Here is a 20095-nt window from a genome sequence, read left to right on the forward strand (position 1 = left end):
ATCTTCTGTGTCCGCCTCTCGCAGGCATCTCGGCCCTTGTGCTGCAAGCCCGGGCGCTGCCGGGGCTCGGGCCTGGCYGCTCTGGCTCCGAGCGCTCCAAAATGCCCCTTCCCGGCCCCTGCCGTGAGTGCTGGGCTTTACCCCTCAGGCGATTCCACAGGCACCTGAGGCTGTCCTGTTGGAGAAAGAGGCTACRTAATTTTATACTATTAAATTAAATATAGAAGCCTTATTTTCTAATGATAGTATAAGTTGCAGTGGATTGTAATTACTATTTTTTCTCTTAAATGTGGGAAATATGTCTTGCAAACCAGTAATTAGTGATGGCTTTATGCCTCTCAATCAACATATCAGTTMTAGAAACTTGCAGGAAAATATAAGACAAATCCCCAAACGTGTTGTTTGACGTCTTTCTTCAGGGAGCTATTCAGAGACCTTCTTCCARGAGCTGTAGCTTGTGAAACAGCAGATGTTGCAATTGAGCAAAGGAAAGGAGAGCGTGTGAGTTGTCTGAAGAAAGAYACAGACTGTTAGGAAAAAACCCTCCCCATTTCCGAGCTCTAGAAGCAGTTTCCAGCACTGGACTTTGCTCAGCCTTCAATAAAGAACACACTTGATTTATGGTAAGGTGGAAAGGGTTGAGGTGCATCAGCATCTCTTCACAGCTTCCAGATATATTATTGCTTTCATTTACATTCATATCGTTGTTAGGGACTGCGTTTGTACTGTGTGTTTTGGAGATGTGATTGCTGTGCCAGGTTGCGGCCTTTCTTTACCACGTTGTAGGAAGAGTCAGAATGGTGAGTTCTTATCAGTCAGGCCTTATTATTATTTTAAAGCACCAGAATTTGGTAAGCTGGTTCAAATATCAGTCATAAATACATGTTTAATTGGAGGCTGTTTTCAAATTCGCTGCTTTTCCGAAGAAAGCTAATAGTAAAATTGGGAGTAGATTGGGAGAATTAGTTAAGACTACTTCTGCCTACAAGGTAGGCAGATAGCACTACTGCTGGATGAGATCTCGTGTGCGTCTTGGTGTTGATAGAAAGGAAATAATGTTTCATCTRGACATCTCATGTCAGTCTGTTCAGCTCATACTCCTCAGTTTTCTTTTTCTCCAATTCTGTTTGGAGTGTTTAGAAGTGTTTAGTGTTTAGAATATTAACTCCATCACTAGAAAGACCTGAATTTTCCAAAGCCATTCACACTTCCTTATGTCTAATACTGGCTCTACAGCATTTGAATTCCTTTCTTGGAAAAACCTTTTTCAGGTTTTAGCAGTGCTGCACACAGCTCCTCTTTTTCACACTGCTTTTGCCTACCTGTCTTACTTGCAACATCATGTTCTGGCTTCAGGCCTTGGCCGCCTTTCCCTGTCCTTAGACATCTCTTTTCCAATCACTTCACTTTCCATAACTTCCAGTTCATTGATTGGTTTGTTTGTTTGTTTGTTTCTCTCCTAAGTTTCCTCCTAGAGATTTTTGCCCTGTTTTGGTTGATTCACTGAAGAACGTCTCCATATCCATCCTGTGAGGTTTCCATTTCAGCTTTATTGTCTCATCAGCCTGGGCTTTCTGGTATTTCTTGGCTCACTCAATGATCCTYGTGTATCTTATCACAGCATCTTCTGCCGGCCCCATGGGGTTGTCTTTGCACCCCCTAACTAGTTAATGGTGCCTAAATCATGAGCGGAGCTCCCTGAAAGGACCTTGCTTTGGAAGAAGCTCAGAGGTGAGGCGTGGGAGGTGCGTGCTCGGTGTGACAGGCGTGTTGTAATGCACCAAGGTTTGGTTGCACAGTTTTTAAAAGCTGCGTTTCCCTTTCTTTTCCTTCCCATTTTTCTGCTTTATGATGTGGTTTTGAAATACTGTTTTTCTAGTATCAGATGCATTCTCATAAAAACCCTCTCCAAAGCTCCATTTGCTTCTTATGAGTTAGAAAGTTTCTCTCTTGTTCTGTTTGGAATTGCAGATTCTGAGCATTTGTGTGGATTTTATTAATCATTCAGCATATCTTTCAGGCTTCCTTTCATCTTTCACTGACTGTCAGTACAGTCAAGGGGAAGAATAACAGATCTCACAATCTGACACGACCTAGTTCCTAAAGCATTAAATGTTCCTGGTCCACCACTCCGGGAACCTCAAGCCGCAGATAAGGTGACTTCTGGCGTCCTCTGGGCTGGGCTCTGGCCGGATTTCTGCCTTTTTGTAGCGTGGAGAAGGGTGACTAGCCTAGCAGCACCTTAAGCAAGGGATCTGGTAACTGCTGGAGTCCTTTTGCTGAGCAAGAACAACACTGGCATAGATAGGGAGTGATTTGTTGTATAATTCATGCCCAAACTGTGCAGCTGACCTCTTACCCTGCGAGCCCGAGTCCGCCTTCGCCTGGCTGGGCCACGCGCCTTCCGTTCTCCTGGGCCTCTTTGGGAGCAGATGAAAGCCGTGGTGCCCTCCTTTCCTGCAGTGCTCTGTGTGTCCTTCAGCGTTGCCCGCTGCGGGCACCCGCGGCCGCTCCCTGTGGTGCCGTCGCTGGGTCCGGCCGTGCGGCGCCCAGCAGTGACTTTGCCCTGCGGCCGGGCACGGGCTCCCAGGGTAGCAACGCGCGTTGCTTCCCTGTTGCCCTGCTCCAGCAGGGCCCTGTGTGTTCTTGCACGCGCTCTTCTTGTGCAGTATTTATTTTGTTTATTCTCCCCATTTCTTCTAGCAGACCGTTGCTTCCTGGCGCCCGCTGGCTGCTCTGCCCGTCTCTGTGGGTGCCAGCGGGGCTGTGCTCGGAGCTGAGGTGCAGAGGGTCCCGCAGGGCGGGCCTGGGCGCTGCTCCGTGACGGCATTCGAAGGCTCTTGAACGTTTCACGAGCCTCTGAGAGACGCAGAAGCTGAGCAGAGGCCGCTTGTCAAAATACCACGGAGCCAATAAGGATGGCAGGGGTGGAGCTACTGCAGGATGGGGAGAAAAATAATTCTCAATGAAGACCTTTTTATTAAACACCCTGGGCCTGAATGAATCGCCTTGCATGTCTTGTAATGTAGTTGGGCATGCCTTGATTTTGTCAGTATGCACAAAAAATCCATTTTTTCCCGCGATTGGAGTGCTTAAAGGCAGAAACGTGATGCGAAAGGCACCGGAGGGGAGGCAGCTCTCATGAATTTTTCATGAGCCGCCGTGTGGAGCTGAATGAGTCGGGCGAGCGGCAGCGGAGCYGCATCCGCAGGGAGGCAGCGGCGGCAGAGCCGCCTGGCACAGCCTGCGCCGGCCGCCGAGTGAGGGGGCTCGGCCCGCGCGCCCCCGCCATGCCCCTGGCTGCCTCCCCTGCGTGCTGAGAGCCAAGCTAGCGGCTCAGCTATGACCGCCAAGGAGCCCGCCAGGGACCTCGCCGCTCCCGAGGCTGATGTTTACATCAGGACTTTCAAAGAGCAGATGCATCTAGAGCTCGAGCTCCCCAAACTGCCTGGGAACAGGCCCACGTCTCCCAAAATCTCTCCGCGCAGCTCTCCGAGGAACTCGCCGTGCTTTTTCAGAAAGTTGCTGGTGAACAAAAGCATCCGGCAGCGGCGGCGCTTCACGGTGGCGCATACCTGGTAAGCTGCGCTCGCGGCGCGGGCTGCGTGGTGCCGGGCTCTGCTCCCTCGGCAGTGCCGCGGAGCCGCCGCTGCCCTCGCAGCTCTGCCCGCGAGCGCCAGCCGCCCAGCGCGGGAGGCAGCCCCAGGGCTGGCATGAGTGGCCCTCTGCTCGCATCCAGCCTCCGCGCCCCGGCAGAAATCCGGCCGGGGCGCGGCTGTGCCGTGCCCACTGGCTGCTGAAGAGGGAGGGCAGCCGCCAACCGCCCGGCCATCGGGATGTTCCTCTCCTCGGTACACGACGGGAGTTTATTCCAGAACTGTGGAAATGCATCTCCCCCTGCACTGATGACAGTGCAACCCAGGGCAGGCTGAGGGGCAGCATCCTGGGATGCGCTTGGGGTTAAATGCCGGCGAAAGCTTTATCGCCGCTCTGAATGGCTTTGGGCAGCTTTGCGGTGCTTAAATGTCCCCTCTTTCAGCCATTTTTTGTGAGGAGAGTCTGACCAAGAGCCTTGTTTTCCCTTTGCATCGGTAACCAAAGCAGGCGGTGGGTGGGAGCTGCCCCCGCCAGTCAGGTGCAAGGGTTAAACCCTGTTGTAAACAGAAATTCAGAGATGAAGCTCAGGAAAATCCAGGAGACCCTGAGGGGTTCATTTCCTAAATTTGCACTGTGTGCCATGTACAGGGTACCTTTAAAATCTATTAATATGCACTAGTTGACTATGAGAAATAAACCCCAAAGTTTTAATAACATGCGTATTTTTAAAACATGCTCATATGTAGCCATAGTAATGACCCTCACATTTGAATTGGGTTGAATTAGAGAGAGCAGGAGGATGAGGATATCCCGTTTGATACATGCATGGACCAGATGTTTTGGGGTATCTGAATACCCATTATAGAACAATATTTTTAAATGGTTTGAGTCATGCTGAAAAATATCAAAGCTGTATTTACTTCTGAAGCAAAGTACAGAGTCTTTGGTGCTGGTTTAGAGTGGATTAGTAGCTCTCACGGTTGTTACGTGCTGTTAATCAGTAAGAGAAAAAGAAAAGGGAGAAAAGAGACACATTTGATGCCAGTGAACTGGGTGAAACTGGGATAAATGATCATTCCTTTTTGAATACAATTTGTGATGCCTTTGTGACTTACCAGTGTTCAGTACAAATTGTAATTATAGAATCCCTCCATCTTTCTGCCCTCTGCAGTGCAGGCAGTGACGGTAACGGCCCGGCCCGGATGGGTGGTAGCCCGGCCTCGGGCTGCTCTTATAGGAGGTTATGGGCAGGAGCGCCCGGTTTGCACCCATGCCCTCCCTCGAGGACGTGCCCCTCTCGCAGCACTAAGGCAGCGGGGAGCTGGGGTGCTGCCCGTCTGGCCCCGCGTGCGCAGGGAGCCGTGTCCGGCCGGGCCGCTGCTCCTGGGGAGCAGGATGTGGTCAGGCTCCCACCACCTCTCCGGGTTGCTTGGTTAAATATGACTGGGGTGTTTGTAACACCCGCTCCTCAGGGCAAGCCCTAAGGCAAGCGGGATTGCTCCTGCTTCATTCTGAGTGGGAGTCTATCCCACTTTTTCAATTTTGTAATTTTTCAGAATCAAGTGGTTATGTTTAAACCTTAGGTAGGACCTGACGCTGTCTTAGAAATGAAGAAATGGCCCCTGTGGGCGAGGTTTTGAACCTGTGCGAGCCCGTGTGCGTGTCTGACACTGCCCAGGCACACAGCGGGCGAGACGGGTTCCCTTTCTCCAACCCGTTACGAAACACGGTGCGACTTGAACTGCTTAGAGGTGACACAGCACTTCCTGAGCAGGTCTGCACGCCTGTGAGGCATGTGCGTTGTCAGTGCTGCACTTCCAGCAGGATACCTCAATTTGCATATTTGTATTAAATAATTGATTGTTTGGCATCAGCGATGCTTCCATACGCTGCACAATTCCGTGGCCGTGAGGTGCTGTGCTTTGGTGTTGAGCTAGGAAGTAGCATCTGGATAGCAAAGGAATTACCTCTGAGAAGTAAATACCTTGAGATATTGGCTGTACAGGTAATAGCAAAGGAATAAATCTATACTGTTGCATACTGTTTAATATGTATGTTTTCGAGTGTCAGGAACAGTAAACTGCCTGAGTCTGAGGGGCCGCGACACCRTAAATCACCATCTCTCACCAGCCGTGTCGTCGTTGCTAATCTTGCTGCTTCACGGAGCTTCAATTCTGCTCCCGACTGTGACCTGTATTTTTGGTTTTCTCTGCCTTCCCCGCTCTTCTTTCCTTGCGTCTTTAATTGCCTTCCYGAGGCATTTTCCTTCTCTTACAGCTACATGCAATTTCAGTTATTACTTTTACTTTTGCTTGATTATGCAAAAACTGCGAAACAGACAAAATCTGTTACCTCCAGCCGTCTTCAATATCCAGTCATCAGCTCTTACTCCAAACAAACAAAAAATATTTTTTCAGAATTAAAAGAAAATAAGAAATATTCAGAGGAGAGAAGTCGTYGTATTTTCTTCACATAAGAAAAGAATTGCCTTTTCTTCAGGATCCAGTTTTTATGATAATAGCTGACCACAGTGAGCACTGCTGCCTGCAGGCGCCTGCGAAGCTGCTCCCTCCTGCTGTGACCCGAGCGCTTTGCGGCGTGGTTTGTTCCGTGTAATCTTCCAGTGTCTCATTCCTCTAGATTATCAGTGCAAAACCCCCACCGCCTGCTGGCTGCTCTCTCCACTGGAATGCGCGAGCCTCCTTCCCTTGCCTCCGGCTTTTGGCTTCCCGATGCCGATTCCTGGGGCTTCCTGCACGGTACCTCCCCATGCCTCGCGTGTGTTCGAGAGGCTTCGCGAGGAGCGAGCAGACGGTAGCGGGCAGGAAGCGGCCGCTGTCGTTGGCGGGCACGGGGCTGAGCTGCAGGCCAGAAGCACCTGCATCACGTCCCGAGGTGTGCGGGCTCGGGGCTGAGCTGCAGCACCAGCCCCCAGGAACTCRCCAAAACTCACAAAGCAGAAAAGCTCCCCAAAAACGGGGCTCTCTGTTTCCGTAGGTCTGCCCTTTCCCTCTCGGGAAGCAGCTCTGCTGTGTTGGGCTCGCACCCGAGGCAGGGTCGGCAGAGCCTGGCAAGGCTCTCTGCGGCTTCGGGATGATCGTCGCTACTCTCTGCGCTCTGCTGCTTGTGATACAGCTTCATTTAAATATTTATCCCCAAGATTATCAACAGTATTTCAATAACATTTATACAACCCAGCTCGCTTGCTCCTTTTCTTGATGTCTAGTCAGTCATCAGTTGTGGTATGTGATGAGCACTAGCATTTTAATGAAGCAATTTCTAGGAGATGGTGTTTGCTGACTCTTCTTGGCCAAGCTTTTTTTTTAAAGTTATTTTTGCATTTAGATCTCATATTTTTAGTGGCTTTAGGCTTTTTTTTTTCTTTATGTCTGTTCTTTATTGTATAAAGAAAATACAATACAGAACAGAAATGGTGTGCTGGAAATCTTGCTCTGATTTTGTCTTTTGGTTATCTTTCGAAAGGATTGAAATAGAGATGCAGATTGACTTTTTAAAATATACCTTAAAATGTACATCATATGCTGGCCTTAATTTTTTGAAAACACGATCTGTTTTCATTGCAAAATAATTTTCAATGCTGAGACTTAGCAATTTAAATTTAAAGCCAGTCAGAGGGGTAGCATTTGAGCTTTCCAAGCCTTGCGAACAACAACTGCTCTGTTTAATTACTTGAAGTAGCAAAATCTGCTGTGGGCTCATGAAAGGCATCAAGAGCCTCCACACAGGGCTTGGGTTTCTCCTCATTGCCCGTGCTTGGAAGCAAATAGGAAAGACTTGATGGCCCMAACGTGGAGATGGCACTCGAGGAAACGCAGCTTTGGGTGACTGCCTGGGTTGCTGAGACAGGGAGTGTTTGTAAGAGCCGAGTCCCTGGTCGGATGCCCGTGCTGGGCTGCGATGAACAGGCCCACGGGAGCAGRGGGCGAGAACGGCTGCAGCTCGACCCGATCCCCTTCAGCTCCAGGCCTGGCTGCATCCACGTGCAGGGCAGGGCCCCGCTCTGGTGTCCTCTGTCTCCTGGGAACCCTCCTGAGAGGGGAGGCAGGTCGAGGCCGTAGCACATCCCGGGAGCGGGGACGGATCCAGCTGCCTGCGAATGGCCATGGCCCCTGCCACACGAGTCCTGCACGGTGGGTGGCATCTGATGGGTCTGATTTGGGAACTGATCTTTGCTGATGAGACCAAGCTGCTGAGTCTCAGCGTAACCTGTCACCCTGAAAATATAGTATGGAATAATTTGGGGACCATGTTTTGGAGATTGCTGTGTGCTTTGCACAGTGTATGCTTTCTTGGTTTCTGCATTGAAGAGTGTGTTTGTCTTCCTTCCCTTAACCAACTTGCTGTGCTTCYCACTGGGTGTGGATGGGGCCTGGATTTCGGGCTTTGCTCCTTCCTCTTGGAGGAATCAGAGGGACCTTCTGCTTCTGAATTCATTGAGCTCTCTCTCCTGCTGGCCACGTCCAATACTTTGGTATTATCTCCTGAAACACTGAGGAGAAAAACTGACSTGATAGCCCAAAGTATGAAGAAATAGAAAAAGGTGGGAGGGAGGAAAAAAGAGGAAAAAATGTAGGGGATAATCTACGCTTTATACAGTCTCCTGCTTGTCCCCCTAAAAGTTGCCCAGCACACATGCAGAAGATGTGCAGGTGGGGAGGGAAGAGCTTTCTGAGTAACCAAAATAAGTGCAAGCAAGGAAAAGACCAGCAGCATGACCTTTACATTTGTTCTGGCTGTATATGTAGGTGTATAGATACGTAYGTGCATATGTATGTATGTCGTTAAACCCTGTCTGTGATGGGAGAGGACAGAAAGGGGAAACCTCTTTCATCTCCCAAGCACTTAATGTGGGAAAACAAGCTTTCAACATAGTGTTAAAGTATTTACCAGCTATCAAAGATTCCAACCAAGCTTGATATCGAGCTTGTGCTATCAGTGATGGTTTGATTTTGGTGGGCTCAGGCATTCCTCAGAGAGAGTGGATCTGCTCTTGCAGAAATAAGCAAGTGTAGGTGTTTGTGTGTGTGTATATATATATATAGGTGTATATACATGCTACTGCTCATGTACCTCCTCCTCTCATGAAATGGGAGAAAGGGACTGAGTGTCTATTTTGAGATTACAGGTGTCTACAGCATCACAGATAATGCTGATTTGCATCAATGTATGACCTTTCCTAATGATTTTTGATGACTCCTGGAATACACCTATAAGGCAGTGGCTTCCTTTAGAAAGCTTATTCTACCTCTAGGGATACATTCCAGAATAAATTATTAATGTTTCGAGTGTGCTGATCTGAGGAATATAGATTGAGGGAGGTTACGTGATTTACTGCAGTCCTCATTTGAGACCCTTGCAGAATGGCCTCTGACTCGGCCATAAGCCTAGCCTCTTAAGTCAATATTTTCCTATTTCATCTGTGTATGACACTATGGAAACTAGCCCTYGTGGTAGCATCTACAGATTTATTTTTGTGCTGGGTGTCTCCAGTGAGAATAGCTTCTCTTTAGCGTTTGAGACGCTTGCCAGTGCAGGCTGGTCGTGCATAGATGTCTGCCACATCAGCTATGCAGCGTGGAGCGGCTTCCTGCAGATCCAGGCGTTCTCCTTTCTTCTTCCTTGCAGCTTTTTGTTGTTTCTGAATCACCACAGATGACTCTCCTAAATGAGGCTCTGTTTCGCTTGGGTTACCTTCCCTTAGCAAATAGGATGGCTGCACCCTGGTTGCTTCAGCTGAGTCCGGGCGTATCGACAGGACGTTCGCTAACGATCCCCATATGAGAGTTTCGCAGTGCCAAAATTGGGCTTGGGTTGAAATAGGGATGAGGGTTTTGCAAGATGCAAAAAAAATGCATGGAAGATGCGATGCTGACGCTGGGGTGAGCAGGTTTGCAAGCCCACGAGGCCTGGGGAAGAAGAGGAGGCTCCTGYGAGCATTGCAGTCGAGCGGCTGTGTGTGGTGGAGCGCTGGGTGGCTGTGTGGGAGACACGCAGTGCAAACAGGCAACCAAACCCGGCTCCAGGGTGCTCTGGCACTCAGCAAGAGTTGGGGTTTGTAGCCTGTGACGGAAGCGTTTGGATCCAGGCTGTCATTGTGCCGTGGTGGGGAGGGCTGGGCTGGAAGCCTCGAGCTTAGTGACCGGAGCTCTGCTTAGCGGGACCAGCTTCCCTCCTAGCGCAAGGCCGGGTCAGAGCTGAGAAAATATCAGACATTTCTGGGACATGCTCGGTATGAGACTGGTACAAGAACAGCTGACAGAATTTGGGGGTAAAAAAGTTGTCATAGCTGCCTGTCCAAAAGTTATTAGTATGAAATACTGTTTTGCTTTCCAAAAAAWTGATGCATAGATTAAATCTCTCTTTCAGATAAATCTTTTGCCTCTGGGTAGTGCTGAAAGAAAAACTTGAGAACCAATTTCAACTTTCTCAAGGTTTTTTTTCCTCTTCCCTCTAAAAGTAGGTACCGCTCGGGGTAGAGCAGGTTTTAAGTCATGGTACAGGACCAAGATTGTGGAGAAAAAGCAACTTGTTGCTTGATTTCATTTTATGGTTAAAAAACAAACAAACAAGCAAAARCTTATTTGCATGGGACAGAGCAGTTGATGGATGTGCTAGTATCTCACGATGAATCTATGCCTGCCGCGGGGTGTGCTGTGCTGTGCTGTATGCTCACGCTGGAGATGTTTGCACCACTCGCACSCTGGGGTTAAGTAGCAGCCAGACAGGTTTCACCCAGATTGCTATGGTTTCTGACTTTTTTCTCCAATAAACTAATCCCCCAACATGTGAGAAGAACTTGAAATAAGGAGCCTGACAATGTGCAGCCTTGGGAGAGTGATGAGGGGAGCAGGAGGAAGGGAGGGAAGGCAGGAGGAGGAGGAGGCAGCGGCGCCGAGGGACCCGGGATCCACAGTTCCAAGTCTTTGGTGTCACAGACAACATGAGAGCGGGAGGCAACTGCTTCCCAGCTCCTCGGAGCTGTGGATGCACACGGGCTTTCCTCCCTTGGAGGCCGCAGGCTGGGAGGCGGCCCGGGGACCGTGGCAGGCCGCAAGCAGTGCGGAGCGGCCTCCTCGCTGCGGCCTCCTCGCTGCGGCCGCCAGCCGCCTTGGCTGCCGCCGGCACAAACACGCGCTGATGCGGGGACTGCTTTGCACAGTAGTCTGCTGTGTTAGCAAACTGGGGTCTTTGCTGCCGGCCAGAACCTGCGTCTGGAGGAACTGGCCAGAACCTGAGCTCTGCGTGGAATCGGGTTGCCCACCTTCACTAGAAGCCCTTACCCTCCAAGGGCTTAATGTAACCCGCTGCAGCGGCCTTTGGCTTTTTCTCTAAGCCCACAAGTTGCTTTTTGTTATGATAGATCAGTTTATTGCAGCTTTCTCCACAGTAGATTTTAATATTAGCAAGGCAAAATAACTGTATGGCAATTAATGGAATTAAATGTGAACCATTTTATCACTTTGCCCGGAATCATTGTGAACTCGTGCCAAGACAGAGGTTTTGTTGCATTTCTAGTAGTTGCACGTATCCAGCCTTCYACGGGTTGGTTTGGTTGTGATAATGGTTTCTTACTGTGCCATTATATATAGTAAATGTACGTCACGATGCAGACCTCAGCAAAGGGAATTTTTGTTCTGGTTACAAATGTTCAGCAGGTATGCATTGGGACCTATAATATAGTACTGAATAGATGCATTTCACTGCAAATTTGTCTTGGTAATRAAGTCTTCTTGGAGTACTTTTCTGATTGCTGACATAGCTATGTAGATATTGGAATGGAGAAGCAAGCAAATTGTACCTTCTGAAAGGAAACATATGGAAAAGTTCATTATTTATTTATTTTTTAAAATCAGTAAAAGAAAATAGAAATCAGTTGATTTTTTTTCCTGGCTTAGGGGCAGCTTTTATTCTGATGYGGGTTGTCAAAGGCCATGTGAGCACAACATAAAAGCCTTAATGAATTACCTCCTTTATTGATTTAGCATTTAGGTTTTTCTGTTGTCTCCTTTTATGGTATTGGCATTTAGGTTCTACCATCATCTTATAGCATTTGCAATATGGTCTTGAAATGTGCTGAATGCAGTTTGTAATTGAATATTTGCTCCTTCCTTTTTTCTCTTAAATATATATATATATGTATAAAATATATAAATGTAGAGAGCTCTCCCTGTAAATTGGAGAAACATCTTGTGCTATTACTTCACTTCAGAAAACATTAATGAACCCTGCTGACATGGTACATATGCAGGTAGTAATTGCATAATGATGGACAACTTCATTAGTTAGAGGAAAAGTTTCCTTTCATAACAATTATGTAAAATTAGCTCCTCTCCTTTATTGGATTCATTATTACCAAGGCAATTGTAGGATCTGAGCCTTGGGTGAGCGGTACCTTCTGGAGCTCATGCCGCAGAAAGGAGGGCTAAAGAAGCTCCGAACCAGAAGACATGTAGTTCTTGCAGGTTCACATGAATTTTCAGATCTGTCTTTTATGTTCCTTGGAACATTATTCCAACTCAGACTGTGTTATTGTTTAAAATGAATTTGTATTAGTCCCAGTCATTCAGTTAGGATGGAAATTCTGTGTTGTTGGTTGCTGTATACCGCAGTGTTTTTCTTTTTTAAGCATAGAAGACAAACAAAATGGAGGGAAAAGCCTTACTAAAATGAGCAGGGTGATGGCGTCTCTTCTCGTTCTTCTCCTAGGGTTGTGTTTTTTTTCCTTCTGAGAGGGATGAGGAAGGAAGATGATGATGAGGAACACAGAGAGGAAASGCAGTGAGAATGGGAGAGGAGGAGTTGGGCGAGGGGCTCATGCTACAGGAAACTTGTCCAGGTCACTCACAGCATCAGTCCCACTTGGTTCAGGCCCCATCCATCAGGTGATTGTGTGTGCCAGAACGTCCATTGGTGGTTACTGATACAAAAGCCAGTTGCAGGGATTAACGAAGACCAAAGCAATTAATAGAGGTAGGAGTTTGAAGGCGTGATCAGGACTTTTTCTTAATCTTCTGATTCTGACCATCACTTCTGAAATGCTGCCTTTGTATTTAGTTTTAGGAAGTTTTAGAGGAAGTTTTGTCCTTTTCTCTCAGGTGAGGGCCTGCTTCATTATTCCTTGTATCTGCAGCAGGTTGTGCTCCCCTCCACGTGGCTCACAACACGGCTGTCCCCTTCTCTGAAGTGCCAGCACGTGGGAGCCAGGTGAGGGGCAGCCTGGCTTTCAGTGGTGGCTTTCAAGGCCTTTCTTGAACCAGTTTTTGAGAGAATTGAGCATCTTCCCCATTGACTCGCAAACATGTATGCAGACACTTAGTGTTTGGATGTTCAAGATAGAGTGGGGACTAATTTACCTAGCCAAGGAGGGGGAATGGAGCAGATCCACGTTCTGATGCTACATGCAGCACCGCAAAACTTCTGAGAAAATCRGCAATGCTCACAGTGTGAAAACCCTGAAAAGCTCTACCAACTGTCACATCTTCCAAAACTCGAATGTGATCTAGAAAAATCAGGTTCCTATTAATTTTCATAGCAGTATCATTTGGTTTGAAGTGCAGGARCCTCGGGTGCTGTGCTCAGGCAGAAGTATGTGCTTAAGGGAAGGTGTGCGGTGGAGCCTTACGTAAGCAGCTGCTTGTGGCCGTTCAGTGCTGCTGCTACCTGCAGGCGTTTATTCCAACATTTGGAATTCCTAGTCTGCACAACAGTGTCGAGATGTAGATTGCTGTTGTTTTCCTATGACTGTGCTGCAGGCACAAGGTAGATTATGTAATTTCAGTTACATATTTGTGTCTACATTTGCATCTCTTGTTTACAGCTTCAGATAACCTCAGTTTATTAGATTTTACTCATCTGGGCATATATTAGTCTGTGGGATTCCCTTCCCTCACAACCTGGAAACGTGTTCAAATTTCCATCAAAGTCTGCCCGTATTGCAGCTCTCAGGGAAGAGAAATGGCAGTGCAATGGCCATCAGCATGAGAAGGCTGAGTTAGAGCAGCGCTTCCTCTCTGTCATGAAATCAAGCTGTTCGTGTGCACCACAGATGGAGACACCTCCCTGCTGCAGGATGGATGGCATGGCATGCCCTGCGAGGCTGGCACGGCGAGGAGGAGGCCTGCGGCAGGGCTGCACGCACGCGTGGGAGACCAGCCCGGGGAGCTGCTTCCAGTGCTCCTTCCAGAGCCGCCCAGCTCCYTTGCCCCTTCAGGAAAGCTACGTGGGCAGGAAATCAGAATACTCGTGTAAAAGGATGGAGCAAGTAACTCCAGGGATGCTTGTGTCTTGTGAGTACTCGGTTGTTACGAGGAGCACTTTCACTGTGTGTGCAACTTGGTCTCTGAATACGTAGTTCTTGGCACCTTCTCTGTGCGTGCCCTTGGTGGCACGGGAGGCCTCGTGAGCTGTGTTCGTGCCCCGTCCTGGCTGCTAGGCCGGGCTTACCTGGTCGCAGTGTCTCGCCAGCCGCGCTGCCTTCCCTCCTTGTTGCTGCTGAGGTGACTCGCTCTGCTCATGGCTTTGCCTCTGGCCTTATCCCAGGAAGGTGCTGCAGTGGAGGAGCAGCTTGGTGCTGGCAGGGCTGTGGAGCAATGATCTGCTGGGATATTTTGACCCTGGTGACTGCAGCAAGGGCCTGTACCCCAGCAAGGGAGGAAGACTAGGCCGGCTCTAGCTCTTCCACCCTGTTTTCCAGCAAAGCTGCTGGCACCGTTGGTAATGCCAGCATCACAGTGTCTTTCTTGGATCCCTAGGGTGAGAGTGTAGGGGTGTAGCTCCGTAGTCATAAGGGTTTATTCCCTTATGAATTTAATGTGCTAATACRGGATTTAATCACCTTCTAACACCCRGCTAAGTCCATCTACGTACTTCAACTTTACCCATCTTGTTCAAGGCCAGCTAATGACAGGGTAGTTGGAGCGTTTCAGTTTCCTGAGCTGTGACTTCTGCAGAGCTGTGGACCGCGGCCCTCGGAGCTGCTCCGGGTTTGCCTTCTGCACAGAGYGTTTCTGTAGCTGCTGGCGTGAGGAGCAAAGAGCTTTCAAGGAGGACAGTGGTTACCTACATCCCTTAGCTGTGCTCACGGTAACGGCCAATCTCGGTCACCCCCAGCTCCTAAGGGAGCAAGAGCTGCTTTAGCCTAAAGCACATATACATTCAGCAGCCGTACCCCTAATGAGGGTGTGCCCCGGGGGTCCCACGTTGTCACAGGGCAGCCCCTCCGTGAGATGCTCAGCTCCTGCGGCTCCGGGTGACGCCGAGGGAAGCTCYGAGGGCCGTGGCCCTCTGAGCCTCAGTGCTAGCACCTTTGCAATTCTGGCTTTCAAAGGCAGCTGCTGACAAATGCCAATAACGTCTTGACAAAAAATAAAACAAAGTAATTTGACTGGTATTTACAAAATGGAGATAAACCTGTGCTTAAAAATAGAGGAGGACCGGYTCTGTGTCAAGAGATCTCTTCTGCATCGCGTTGGCAATGGAACAAAGGTGGTTACGCTGAGCTAGTAACGCAGGGGGGGCAAAAGGGAAAAGGTGGTGCATGGTGGAGGCTGGAAAGCCAGAAGACCCACACTGGGGAGCAAAGTGGTTGTGATGAGAAGCCCTCATCTTTTCAAACATGGTCTTGAAATACCCCTCTTTGGTGTATGGCCTCTTTGCATCTTGGACATGCAGCCACCTGCCCTCTTGCTTGCTAAATTACAGTAGGGTTGAGCTGTTGCCTCCAGACCCATGAGGAGGTTTGCTCACCTTCTCCACCTGCAACAAAAATACTTTCCTCAGTCACCGGCACCTGCAGCTTTGCCCTGCCTTGCAAGAAAGGAACGATGAAAATCTGTGCTACTGTTCTTCCAAATTGCTTCCCCGAGAAAAAAAATGGAACCTCTAAATGTCAAGCTTTGCTATTTTTACTGTGTGTCCCCGAGGAGGCTCCCGCACTGCCGTATGCGTTCGCAATCGCAGCTCCCTGCGTGTCTGCAGCAGACAATTATTACCATTTGTCTTGTACTTGTCAGGTCTTCTGGAGGAAGGAATTTTTTATCAAGTTGTATGTTAATGCTTTCCGTTGGCCAATCGTTTGTGAACCAAAGGTGAATCTTACTTGACAGTGCTAAGAGAGCAGTGAAGCTTTTTTGAGAACAGTCTTTGGTCTTTGGGTTAAAATTTCATTTATTTCAGTTTTAGAAAGTAAAACCCTACATAAAATGAAGTTAAAAAATGTCTGAATTTTGCTCTGTAGGAGAGAAATGTTTTCTGATAGGTAGCTTTATTATATTCCAAGAATATTTATATTGTTTAGGATTCATACAATATTAACTAGTGGCAATATTTGATAGAGTAATGTGTTCACTCAAAAAAAAGCCTTGAGGCGTATTTGAGAAATGGCTTTATTTTTTATGATTGCATAAAATAATTTAGAATGAATTAAAAGGACTTAAACTGATGTTAATTCACAAAATACAAGTTGAAAAATATTATGAAATAAGATCATTGATCTATTGAGTAATAATAGATGTAGAAGAAATTACAAAAGTTGAATGAACAAGTTGAAAGTATATAATAACACAGACACATGGTTACCTTGTTTTTCAATTAGAAAGCATTTTCATAATTCAGTCCTGTAGTTTCCCATTGCTTTATACCAATGTCTTCTGGCAAGACAGTGTAAAATAGTCTGTGTTTTTCAAGCAGGTGCTTCAGGGCTCTGTCCTGACCTCTCTAATTTTCCCAAGTTTCAGGGAGGTGCTAGACGAAGCGTGTGGGTCAAGACATGCAGCAGCAGGAGCACAGTGCCGCGTATTGAAGCACCCAAGTGGTGGCTGAGATGAGCGACTAGACGTTCGAAACTGCTGTCGTGTTAAGGGCCCTCTCCCTCTCAGAGCAATCAACGTGCAGGTTCACGGCCCAGGTGGTTAATTATTTTTTTTTTTTTTAGTGGTTGATTTTGAAACAAGTAACCATGGCATTTCACTGTTGAAGATTTCCTTTGTTTAAAGAAATTTAGGTTTAGCTTGCTCTCAAAACCAAGGCCTTGGCTAACTCCCTGTTTCTCATGGTGGTATGTTATGAAGGCACAGGAGGAGAAATCCTAATTATTTCAGTACTCCAGGAACAGTTTTTCCCAGTGTAACAAAGCCCACAGGTCTGGCCATTCGGCTGGGCTGGATGGAGGGCGGTTTCTTGGGGAAAGRGCCGGTGGTTTCTTGGGTCGGGAGCCGCGTTGCTCTGCGCGCGGGAGGGCTCCAGCCATGGCTCATACCAACCTGGAATGGCATCGCCCGAGGCAGGGAATGCCCTGCCTCATGTAGCTGGTTTTGCAGAGATAACAAGCCGAGTTACATTCATGCTTTCAGCTGTGCTAATGGTTCAAGGAAAAGGACAAAATGAAACTGAAGAAGGTTATTAAATTTGCCTTTTATCTTAGTATCACTTAAGGTAAAATGGTAGTGGTCCCTTAAGGAAACCTTCAAAAATATTATATTTAGTGCTTTAAAAAGAGAAAGAGAATGTATTTCTGTGAGATTTGCAAGTGCTGTGATTTTGGTGGAGCATTTGGTTAAATATCTAATGAATAATTTAGCGCTACTCATTTATGCACCGCCCAGCCTAAAAGCCAGCCTGTGGGAGCTTGGCCAAAGAGCCTCAGTAGCCGGCGGGCGCGTGGCCGGGGGCTCGGAGCAGGAGGAGAGCGGAGCAGGAGGAGAGCGGGCGGGCGCCRCGGCCGCGCTCCGCTTCCCCCTGCTGCCCCTGGCTGTCCCGGCCCCGCGGCGCTGTTGGGTTCTGGAACACGAGCCCCGTGCAGAGCGGTGTCCCGGGGTGGGCGCCCCAGTCGCAGGATTGGGAGCAGCTCCCATGCACTAAGGATCATAGGGGAGAGGAGGGCAGGGCAGAACTGGGTGCTCAGGAAGCTTTTGTCTCTGCTTCGAGGAAAAGACTTTAAAAAACATGCTTTTACCACGCTGTAAAAAAATACCAGTTTTACGCTGGAGCTGCTGAGAGCAGCGTAATTTCTAAGCTGAGCTTAGAAATTAAGTCCGATGGATTTCCAAGCCAAAGCAGCATTTCACGGAGGCTCGAAGAACAGCTCCTTGTAGCATACATGCTTCCTCTTTCTAAATAGACATTTTTGGGGGAACTTTGGGTTTAAAAATGTTGTTACAAATTTAACTCAAAGCAGTGTATGTTGTTCTGAAAGTCACATTAAAATAAAAAGTAAAAGTTACAYAGCATAAGTGATCATCTGATACATCATCTGATAGCCTGCCTGCCTCAGGAAAGCCCTGGGCTGGGGGTTTCGTAGGTCCTAACAACTGCATAGACTTGGCTGCTCCAAGGAGAGCTGTTTCCAGCAATTACAGCTGGGTTTGTTTTGGTGAGAAGGAAGAACAGCGATCACTAGGGTTTTCAGAGCTCTTCTCTGCATTTCAGCAAGTCTTTTCCTATGGCAGATACCTTTTTCAAGTAGCTTCTTGTTGATGGGCCTGGTACGATTGTGCGTTTGGGACACAAATTGCTTTTTTTTTGGGGGGGGGGTGATAGGCAATCTGAATATGTCTTTATGGTGATTTGTGCTTTCATTGTGCTTGCTCAATCTAGATCTTATTCTAGGATCCAGAAACAAGCAAACYAACAGGGAGGACTTTGTGATGTTGCAGTGCTCGTCTTTGCAGCGACTCCGAGTTTGACTTTTTCCAAAAGAATRAAAATGAGGAGATAATTGTGGTTGATTTTGTCACCAATAACTCTTTCCTAGAGCAGGCTATTAAAAAGGAGGAATTCATTAAAATGCTACTGATGACACTTTTTTGTTTGACTTTCTTAAATGAATTGTTGACAGAGCTTATTCTAGTTAGATTGGGCTGCTGCTGTAGTTGAACTTGTATTACTTGGCATGCAGAAAAGATCATTGCAAATTTTGAAAAGGTCCCTACTGATAATTGTATTGGGAAGGCAGTAAAGTATATTGGTAATGACTCCAGTGAAAGGAATAACTAAGATTAAAAACTTCTTAGTGTTTAAAACATGTCAGCCTGCTCAGGCCAAGCATCCCCTGAGCAGGGACTGCTCAGTGCTCAGGTGGGAATAGCTCGAGCAGCAGAGCATTGCAGCCTTTTAGACCTTTTTAAACATTTTGGAGGTGTCTGCTAGTTGAGATTTGGTGTTGAGTTTAGTACTGAAGAACAGCAAAGCTTTTAGGGCCTTCAATTTAAGTTAGCAGAAAGAGAACCCTGCCAATTCTCACGCTTGGTACCCCAAATTGGGATCAAACTTCACACATTTTTAAGGTTTTCATGAATTATATTCTGACCATTCTGACTATCCACAAGCTCCTCTTAATAGCCTCGGTTTTTATTCTTCATTTCATCCCATTATTCCTAGCAATGCTTTAATCTATTACCACTATTATGTTTTTTACTTCACAGTATTAATACCTGGAAACAAATGTTGACAATTGCTATAACTGCATTAGCTATAACATGCATAAAAGATGACTGTCATCTTATTTTAATCTTTCTTGATATTAATCCTACAGGGCCTTTTATGTGCGTTTTTGATTTGCTTTCTAACGCATCTAATTTGTCTGCAGCACATGCTGTCAGTTCAGTTGTCAATATTCGGTCTGTTTTTCACAGCCTGCAGAGTCCCTTTCATACTAATTTTTATTGATAATCAGGAGAATTTTATGAATGTTTCAGACCTATCTGAAGAATCTAATTTTGTCCGAGTGTCCTGCTGTTCTTGCGGCTCGCAGGCTAATGTGTTTTCCTGCAGACAATTCATTTAGCTGCCGCTCTAATCAGACGTAGCATCTGTCTTTCACTGCTGCTTTAGCTGTTTTGTGCCTCGTAAAACGATAGGAATTGGAATGCAAACTGAGCTCAAAAGCGGCAACTTCACATTTATATTGCATTGCATTTGTCTTTTAGAAACACGGGGAACATTGCCTTATCTTTCAGTGTTCTTTAGGCTGCTTGTTGGCTTATTTAGCTTATAAAACCATTTTTTCATATATATATATATATATTTTTTTTTTTCCTTCCTCTGCAATAATCTTTTGCTCAGCTGGTTGAGCTGCCTGGTTGGTTTGGCGTGCGCGGCCTCGGCCCGTTGCGCTTGGGTCTGCGTTGTTCGCCCAAGGTGAATGTGGGGCTCCCACAGCCGGAGTGTCCGAGGCCGGGCCGAGTTCTCCATGTAAATGTGGTCCAAGGAGGCCACGGAAGGGCATCCCAAAGCACAAACCTGAGCTGTGAGAAGAGATTAAATTGACAGTTTTTCCAACTACATCCATCCCTTGTTTTCTTGGCATTGCAGGGTGCCGTGCTGTGATTGAAACAGTGGCCTGAATGCACTACTAGCACCAATCACTGCTTAAGGTCATTTACTATTTTTAATTGGCCTTTTGTCCCCTCATAAGTAATCTATAGTCCTGTGGCTCATGCTGGTAGGTAGTGTAGTGTCTGTATGTTGTTCCTGCATCCTC

General features: G+C 47.4%; 1 protein-coding gene across 2 annotated transcripts in view; it reads left to right on the forward strand.

Moving 5' to 3' along the window:
* Window positions 1–20095, forward strand: part of PDE4B (phosphodiesterase 4B) — a 133756-nt gene that overhangs the window by 34711 nt on the left and 78950 nt on the right. The window contains exon 1 of one of the 2 annotated variants that reach the window (XM_026037180.1): window positions 3317–3578. The exons of the other annotated variant lie outside the window; for it this stretch is intronic. Coding sequence (XP_025892965.1) covers window positions 3343–3578 — 236 coding nt within the window. The 5' untranslated portion in view covers window positions 3317–3342. Of the gene's footprint in view, window positions 1–3316; window positions 3579–20095 lie in introns of those variants that run through there. 2 annotated transcript variants of the gene reach the window in all.

Source organism: Nothoprocta perdicaria, unplaced genomic scaffold (assembly GCF_003342845.1).
Source record: "Nothoprocta perdicaria isolate Ctin4 unplaced genomic scaffold, notPer1 scaffold_191, whole genome shotgun sequence".
NCBI classification, from domain to species: domain Eukaryota; kingdom Metazoa; phylum Chordata; class Aves; order Tinamiformes; family Tinamidae; genus Nothoprocta; species Nothoprocta perdicaria.